At 47.8% G+C, this 10,166-nt stretch overlaps 1 protein-coding gene across 1 annotated transcript in view; it reads left to right on the top strand.

The window, feature by feature from the left end:
* The window catches only part of ptch1 (patched 1), a 114,521-nt gene that overhangs the window by 63,927 nt on the left and 40,428 nt on the right, over nt 1–10,166 (top strand). The window contains exon 11 of the mRNA XM_084323167.1: nt 2–24. Coding sequence (XP_084179293.1) covers nt 2–24 — 23 coding nt within the window. The remainder of the gene's footprint in view (nt 1; nt 25–10,166) is intronic.

Raw genomic sequence — 10,166 nt, 5'->3', positions numbered from 1 at the left:
AACCCCTGGACCGCCGGCATCATCGTGAGTATATAATAATCTTTTTATTTATTTATTATTTTTACTTTTTATTTTTTTTAAACTTAAATTTTTTATTAACATTTATTTAGACAGACAGCACTTACAAAAAATAAATAATAAAAAATGAAGAGACTAGTATCACAATAAAAACAAAAGGAAAAAACAGTGCACATAAATATTTACATGGGTATCACATGGTTAGTTGTCTGGTTCCCCTACTGTTGTTTTCTAGGTATTTGATACAAAGGCTGATTGTGTATCTCCCTTAAACAGGCATAAACAGGTAATTCCTACTCAGAGACAATAAATGCTGACTAAGGTTTGTATGTGTGATCTGGGTCCAGAGACCCTCCTTGAGCTTCTTTCTTCCCTTCTCCTTCGTCCTTTCTTTTTTTTTCTCTTGTTTATTAACTTTCACTTTGCCTTTTGTTTATTATTTTTACTTTTTACTTAACTTTTTTTTAAATGATGACGATTCTGACTTGAGTTATTTTGAATGTTACAAGAGACTTTTAAGTTTAAGTCAAGCACTTTCATATATGTTGTGTTGTCTGTTTAAGAAAGAGTGCAATAAATGATTTTATTGAAAAAATAAGAATCGTGATCTCAATTCTCACATTTTAGCAAGAATCGTGCAGCCCTAGCATACACACACATACTGTATATACACACACACACATACTGTACATACACACACACACATACTGTACATACACACACACACACATATACTCTATATAGGCCTACACACACACACACACACATACTGTATATACACACACACACATACTGTACATACACACACACACATATACTCTATATACACACACACACACACATATACTCTATATAGGCCTACACACACACACACACACAAACATACTGTATACACACATACACACACACATATACACACCCGAATAACACACACACAAACATACTCTATATACACACACACACAAACATACTCTATATACACACACACAAACATACTGTATACACACATACACACACACATATACACACACAAATAACACACACACAAATATACTGTATATACACACACACAAACATACTGTATACACACATACACACACACATATACACACCCAAATAACACACACACAAACATACTGTATACACACATACACACACACATATACACACACAAATATACTGTATATACACACACACACACACAAACAAACTGTATACACACACACACACACACACACACACACACATATACACACCCAAATAACACACACACAAACATACTGTATACACACATACACACACATATACACACACAAATGTACTGTATACACACATACACAAACATACTGTATACACTCACACACACACAAATATATACACACACACAAACATACTGTATACACTCTCACACACACACAAATATATACACACACACAAACATACTGTATACACTCACACACACACAAATATATACACACACACAAACATACTGTATACACTCACACACACACAAATATATACACACACACAAACATACTGTATACACTCACACACACACAAATATATACACACACAGACACAAACATACTGTATACACTCACACACACACAAATATATACACACACACAAACATACTGTATACACTCACACACACACACAAATATATACACACGCACACACACAAATATACTGTATACACTCACACACACACAAATATATACACACACACATACACAGGCATTAAAGCGTTCCGTCTTGAGACGGATATCCGTCAATTTGATTTGATTCCGAGTCGTGACGGATTTTAACCTGAGCCAATCAGAGGCGTCAAATATCATGAAAAAGGGAATTTTTTTCCTACCGCGGCCGCGCCAAGCATAGTCATTGGCGAGCAATCGGCAGGACGCAGCGACTTGAGAGACCGGATTGCGCTAATAGTTCGTCGTCGGAAATGTATAATAATCGCAAGATACATTCAGACAGTGTTGGATGAGATCTAACTAAATGGATTTATGGACACATTTATGCCCGGACCACAAAGCTTATCGAAGGGCTAGCGGCGGCGCGGCGGCTCTACCGGTGAGTCTCAGCCTGTTGTTTGAAAATGTAATTGTAGTGCTGTCAGACCCTGATACGGGTTGTCTTTTCCTTTTAGCTAACGTTATTAAATATAAATATACAGCGGAGGTTAAAATAAGAATGACTTTGCCTGGAAAAAAAGTTCAGTAAGGAGATGTTTTGACAGAGATGACTCATCCCCGCGGGAATAGACTTTACCATAAATCATAGGCTGATATACGCTACATTCTCTTTAAACATATAAATGTTACAGGACACAAGTAATAGATTTAATCACTTTTATTCTTTTAAACTTGGTCTGACCGACCTTCAGCATACATAGACCATGAACAGGCAGTAGATCCAGTAGTAGAAACGCATGTCAGAAAACACGAGTGCTTGATTGATTGATTGATTGAAAATGTTATAACAGATTGCAGAATGGGTACAATACAGTACAGCTCAATACACACAATTGTTAACACATCCACCGCCAATCACGTTGTACGACGGGTTTCAAGGTAATGCGAATTCCGCCAATCCATGGCGTACGACGTTATTGAGATCATTATTTCATTTTTTCGCCATGGTATTCATAATTCCCTCACCCAGCCTCAGCTGAGACAGTGGGACTCGGCACAACCGTGCAACGCTTCAATACCGCCGCCTGGTGGATGATCGGGCGAGTTACAACCGGAAATGGATCTCTGGTGATCTCCGTGCATCTGGGAATTCCGTCCGGCAGTCACATATTGTTGCGGGACTCTAGACACACATCCGTGTATATGGATCGCTGCCATAACTCAATAATCGATATGATTTGGGCGTTTATTGTGCCATACAAACCGGAAATTGATCTAGTCGATCGACGTCAAATAAGTGGGATCTTTTTCCTCCAGTCTCATCGGCGAATGGTAAGAGGACAGTAACGTTACTTTCAGCGTGATTGTTTATTATTATTAATGCAAACCGCTCTGATCAATATATCACCCATACTACATAAAGCATTTACTGACGATCACGGAATTATAAACGACCCCCTCCCCCTTTCATCCGCGCATGATGAGTCATAACGTTTAGGATCGTATTCAGTTGCAATCGATAATCTATATTATGCGTTTAGGCCTATAACTAGCGTTCTAGGAATTACTGCAGAAAACGATAAAAACATACTTATATTCTAGACGGTATTTTCGTATGAATCTATGAAGGAAAAAGTATAACGTTCCTACATCCTGAACGATAGCTAATCGATGTTGAATGGGCCATAGTAATGTCAATTTAGCAATACAATTTAAAAAGTTATAGCCCTGCAAAGAAGGTGAACATCTCCATAGGCTTAGACTGGTGGCAGTGATCGTACATTGATGGATAGAAGCGTGGCAGTTAGAGACCAGAGACCAGAGAAAGACGTTTGTCTTGTTTACATCAGGGTCCCCCATTTCTCCCCCATGTTTTATTGTCCTAAATGTTACAGGACAGTTTTAAAATGCTATTGTTTTACTGTATTTGCCCTATACACAATACATAATTTCAACTATACACAATACATAATTTGAACTATACACAATACATAATTTGAACTATAGACAATACATCATTTGAACTATACACTAATACTGAATTTGAACTATACACAATACATACTTTGAACTATACATAATTTGAACTGTACACAATACATAATTTGAACTATATACAATACTGAATTTGAACTATACTGAAAACGAATGTCAGAAAACACATATCCTCCACTCTGGAGTCAGAGCCACTACACACCTGCTACAGCCTCAAAATCCTCCACTCCTGGGCCCTCATTTATCAACAATTATTAGAAAGTGTTCTATTTTCGTTCTTAAGCACAGAATTTAGAATGTGTACACAGGTTCTACGCACACTCTGTGTTGATAAATGCCACTTGTTCCACGCTCCGCGCTCGTGCACGGTTTTACGTATTTGCATATAGCATCGCCCGTAATTAACTATATGGTCATGAAACACCCCCATCAAATGTGGAAAAGTGGACTAAGCCGAGCGAACTTCTGGGAGAAATACGCGACAGGCTGACAGACATCTATCAACTTCCTAAAGACCATTGCTGCCTCAGCAATATGTATATAACCTAGTTATATGAGTACTGGCTAAGCGTCCCGCTCTTAAGCCATACCAAGATATACCTCATCTCATGTACCTAGTGTACTCCATCAACGAATAAAAAACAATACACCCACCACCTGCCAGGCCCCGCCCTAGTGGCGTACTATATAGTACTAGGCGTGGTCCCCACTCACTCTTCCTCGGAAAATCAACTCCACCCGAGTGCGAACAAGAGGGAACTAGAACCTCTTGAACGCACAGCACAGGCGGAACCACGTGTGACACAACACATTGTGGCCCACACCCACACACGCCTGCTACCCTACCGAAGGACGGGAAGCAGGAGAGGCCACAGACCTCAGAACCGCCTGGGAGACAGAACCCCCGGTCATGTCCATGAGGTAAAACCTTACGAAGGGACCCGGTGAGGACCATGAAGCCGCAGCACAGATGTCCCCCACCGAGGCCCCACCCAGGAGAGCGGCAGAGGCCGCCACCCCACAAGTGGAGTGCGCCCTGACGCCCCCAGGGGGAGCCAACCCGGCCAACGTGAAGCAAAGGGCAATGCCCCCGCACAACCAATGGGACAGGCGCTGTTTCGACAGTGCCTTACCAGCACGAGAGCCACCGTAACAGACAAAGAGCTGATCGGTAGCCCTGAGGCCCTGAGTACGGCTGAGGTAAACCCCCAAGCCCGGACCGGACATGACAGGTGAAGGCCCGCCTCCAACTCACTAGCGTGAGGATGCGGATGAAACGCCTGAACCATAATATCCCAGGAGCGGAAAGCACTCCGGATATTTTTAGGCACGAAGGCTGGATTAGGCCGCAGAGTGGCACCGCTATCGGAACGAAAAGACAGGCACTCTGGCCGTACCGAGAGAGCACAAAGCACACCCGCGCGTTTTAGCGGAGGTGATGGCCAGCAAGAACGCAGTCTTTGAACGACAGCCGTTCCAACAGCGCTTGCTCAAGAGGCTCAAACGGGGCCAAGGACAACCGACCGAGGACCAATTGAAGATCCCAGCTCGGAGCCAAAGAGCGTTTCACCGGCTTAAGGCGTCAACGCCAAGCAGGAAACGAGGGTGGCCTTACACCACTCTTGGAAAATACCCCACTTACCCGCGTAACCCGCGATAGTGGAAAGAGCATGCGCGTTCCGGATGGTACCAACCACAGAAGGATCCATCCTCTCCAGACTCACCCTCTCACCAGCCAACCACCAGCAGCTGGCCCAGCACAGGGAACTAACACAGAGACCTGTGCGCTTGAGAGAGGGCCCGCGATGACCAAGGAACAGGTCATGACGGGATACCAAGAGCTGGATCAGGACCGGGAACCACACAGCTGCGCCCCGGTCCGGCGCAATCAGGATCAAGGACCTGCGCTCCTCAACGTACCCGCCCCAACAACTGACCTAACAGATGTATGGGGGAAAGAATCCCAGGCGGCACGGCATCGGTCCCAGACCTGCCTGACTATGTCCGGACGTAATCCCCACCCGTCAGGGTGAGGACCGCCCCACGACATTACACCTGTACCCACATCCACCCTGCCGGGGATGTGGAGAGCCCTCAGGCCGCGCAGATGGAGAACGCCCATAGCCAGCCGCCCGCCGCCCGGTGCAGACGGGGGGAGCGTACTCCTCCCTGTCTGTCGATATACGACACTGACGTCGTATTGTCCGTCCTGACTTGCCTCTCACCGGGTCTATTTCCATACTGGAAAATAACCACCTCCATAACCTCCTCCTGGGGTGAAGAGGAGGCCAAGAGGGACCACGGAATGAGCAGATGCCCTCATACCGAGCCGGCGTATCACGGACAGCGCTGTAACCGCCCTAGGACGGAACCTCCCGAGCGTGTCGCAACACGCTCTGAGAGGGATGCCCATAGCACTCCACCCGTTGACTGGGAAGAGGAGTACTCTACTTCCAGTCTACAGCAACCCCAGGCTGGTAGGAACCCTGCCTGGCATGAGACCTGACGATCCACCTTGACCGCCAAGGACCAGAACGTCGGCAGGGCAGAATACACTTCGTAACCCCTGACGACGCAGAGGCCCCAGTGCGGCCTCCACGCACTTGGTGAAGATGTGGGGAGCCAGAGAAAAGTCGAACGGCAGCCCCTGGTACTCATACGCTAACCCTGTAAAGGAAGCGTAGGTAAGCCCTAGGACGGAAGATCGGGGATGCGAACACGCATCCTACAGGTCTATGGAGGAGAACCAGACCCCCACCTGACAGTGTTCAACAGGTAGGAGACGATCCAAAAAATACTGAACCTTCCCATGGGACAGGTCCAACATGGGTCTGACACCCCCCCCCCCCCTCCCGATTTCTCAGGCACCAGAGAACACCGGGAGGAAAACGCCACGACGATGGCTTGCTTGGTCCACAGAGATCAGATCTCGTCGACCAGAGCTATCACTGCTGGTGACCCTGACAATAGGGTCTGTACCAAACCCGAAAACGGGTGGGGTTGTGTAAATACAAGTCCCCGCCTCAGCGTTCTCTCCATCCACCTCGACATATGGTACTGCTGTAGCCATATGTGATGACACTGCCAACGCACCCGCCGCCATGTGGCGCAGGTCAGCTAGGAACTGTAGATAGGCGGCCCGGTCCCACCCGCTGTGCGTAGCCAACCCTGGACCTGTGCGAGCAGAGCGTTCCGTGTCGGGATATCTGACCCTGACACTACCCACGAGGCAATCGCACCCAAGGGGGGACCCCGACAGAAAGGGCCAGTTTGATACGGGGGAAGCTGACATCAGTTCTAGGTGACAAAAGCTCCCCCACTGAACACCCCTCCAGAACATGCTGAGGAGTTGTTCTGCAGCCGGACATGCAAGGTGTGAGGCCCCCATGGGTTCCTACACACCGTAGCCCTGCAGTGATATTACTACCACCCAAATCACGCGCGCCTGCGAGACCACTGCCAATCTTTCAGGAGTGGGAGGCACCAACATGATACCTGGCCTGGCGAAGGCGAAGCCGGGGAAGCCTGCACTGTGTGCCTCAAAAAGGTTTCGAGCCCCCCTGCTGACAACACTTATAGTTGACAGACGTAACACTAGGCTCAACCAACACAGCTTATGGTGTGGGAGCCGCTTGACAGCACAACATTCTCACGGACAGACCCAGGCTCAGCCATCAACTGGGTGTCAGCCCCTGTCCCCATGACGGCCCGAACTCACTGCTCACGAACGAACACGGACGGACGGACGGGCGGCTGCCTCTTCACTTCCGCTCCCATGTTAACGGACGATAGTAGGCACACTGGCCGCGAGCGGGAGCGCGCCTCCCGAGTGGCTCGCGAGCGGCAAGCTATTTTTTCGCCTCGATCCTATTTGAGGCGGCGCGCCACGCGCATTGTCACAGAAATACAATTGAATATCTGCATTATTACCACAGATATAGATGTTGTTCAACCAGCTGTGTCTGTATCTGCAAATAAACGCCTTGAATGTTTGTCTGTATGTTTGTTTATACCTATAACTATTACAATGTTGCATAATAATAATAATAATAATAATAATAATAATAATAATAATAATAATAATAATAATAATAATAATAATAATAATAATAATAAGCTCTTGCTGCTGCTGGGGCTACACGCTGCTCTTTCAGGAGTACAGTCACACTGATCATCATTCTAAAATGACTGACTTCGCATATAGACTAGGCATTTACAGCTGTCCCAATGTAAATATGCCTTCCTCGGTGCGCTTCCGCACGCTCAAGTCGTAGGTCCAGTGTGCCTGACCAGGCGCGCGATCTCACGAGGGAGCCGCACGTGAAATTCGTTCGTGAGCAGTGAGTTCGGGGCGTGAGAAGCGAAAAGTGGGGTCGCCCGCGCTTCAACGAAGGCACGCGGCCCGCAGCCAAAGGAAACAATCAGAGCCCCCTTTTCCGCTGGTGTTGGGGGAGGGAGTGATTGGAGAGTGGGCTGGACGGCGACGGCTTGTATATTCCAAGCCGAGCCCATCCAACATGGCCGATCCCTCGGCCGCGAAGGCTGTCGGCCTTGTGGACACCTGTCGATTCAACGCCCAGGATACCTCTGGCGGGGGAAAACATGGCCGCCTGTCGAGGGCCTCGTTATCGCCGCTGACGAGGCCGTGCTCTCTCTTCTTCTGGCTGCGCGGTGTGAGGCGGTGTGGGGCCTAGGACAAATACCGCCCGCGCTCCAGCGGAAGACCAAAATCCTCTGCGGAGAGGGGAGCCCTGAGCGGTTATAGCTTGCGGCTAGGTCAAAGCTAATAACGTCAACAACCTCGCGCGATGTGTCGATGTCGGCTGGCCCTCAAGGCCCCGCCACCAGACACCATTTTTTGATAGAAAAAACAGCAATTCGAACACAGTTACTAATCGCTGCCAATTCCATACCGTGGCGGTACAGGCTTTAGCAGCCCACCAGCCACTCGCCGGGCCGACCCACCTCATGGCGTCGGCCGGGCGGGGCACTGTTTCAACATGTCAAAAGCAAAGGACTGATGCTAACACGGAGCACCAGTAGTGGTTGCAACCAGCAACCTCCACTGTGGTGTGCACCATGAAGGGGTTAATGAATAAATGAACTAACACCACGAACATACTGTGGAATGGGCAAGCCCATGCACACAACGTTAAGGGGAGGCGGACCAGAGAGAACCAGTCCCGCATTCATTCATAATATTCACAACAGCACACCAGCCCTAGACCTCAGCCCATTTACCCATGAAGGTAAACAAAGCCCCCCCCGCACTACTCCCCCAGTAGACACCGATTGACCGTCAGCATGAATGGTTGAGAGGAGGGAAGACTGTAGTATAGACAGACATTCCCATAGCAGAGAGACAGAACAGAAACAGTAGCCCAATATAGCATAGCGTTCAACGCTAATGTGGACAGAAAACAGTCAGCTGAGCCACAACACTGGCCGCCGCTAAATTCCATCCTGCAGCAGTATAGCTCTCATCAGTCCATACTGCCACCCGCCGGGCCGACTCGCTCTCAAGCATCGGCTTCCGGGTGGGACACCGTCCAACCCCGCCGGGGCACAGGATCGATGCTACCTGGCTACCTAGCCACGGCAAACCCGCCCTGCACCCTGTTGTCAACCCATTTACCCGTAAAGGGTAAAATAGGACTCAGCAAAAACCCCCACATTAGCTACCGACTGACCTTCATCAATGAACCGGTTAAGAGGAGGGAAAAGCGGCAACATCCCACGGCGGGGAACATTAGAACAGTGCCCAGCATTTCAGCATTAGCGTTAGCATTAGCATTAGTGTTTAGCTGCACGCTCCAGGATCGCTTGGAAACCGTCCACTTCAGGGGAACGTTCACCAAACCATCCCGCCCCTGGCGCCGACACACAACTCGGTTGTGTAACAAAACAACCAGCATTACTAACACTAGCATCAATGCCTGATGACACAGGGCCTACCTGTGTGCGAGCCGGCTCGATAGCCAACCTTGCACGCTGTCCCTCGATCTGCTGCCACAAGACGAGGGGAACATCAGAATAGACCCGACGTGTCGTTGGAACATACCCCGAAGATTCCAGGGGTAAGCAAATCTCCGTAAGCACTCAATATTATCTAAACTTTTCATAACAACTAGTTGCATAGGGTGTCATGCATCCGCTATGATGGAAACGAAAAAAGAGGAAGAGTGAGTGGGGACCACGCCTAGTACTATATAGTATGCCACTAGGGCGGGGCCTGGCAGGTGGTGGGTGTATTGTTTTTTATTCGTTGATGTAGTACACTAGGTACATGAGATGAGGTATATCTCGGTATGGCTTAAGAGTGGGACGCGATGCCAGTACGAATATATAACCATTGGTGTCATTAATAACCATGCTGGAATATGACTGCTTTTTCTTCGTTTCGTTTGATTAATACCCAGGGATTAAAGTTCTCCGTCAATTTCATTCCAAATCGCGATGATTTGTAGAGGCATACAATCTATTTTGATGTCGGTATTAGGTATAGCCTATATA

Source organism: Notolepis coatsorum (assembly GCF_963971535.1).
Source record: "Notolepis coatsorum genome assembly, chromosome: 10".
NCBI lineage: Eukaryota > Metazoa > Chordata > Actinopteri > Aulopiformes > Paralepididae > Notolepis > Notolepis coatsorum.
The sequence above is the reverse complement of the archived record's forward strand: the minus strand, read 5'-3'. Positions and strand labels throughout refer to the sequence as shown.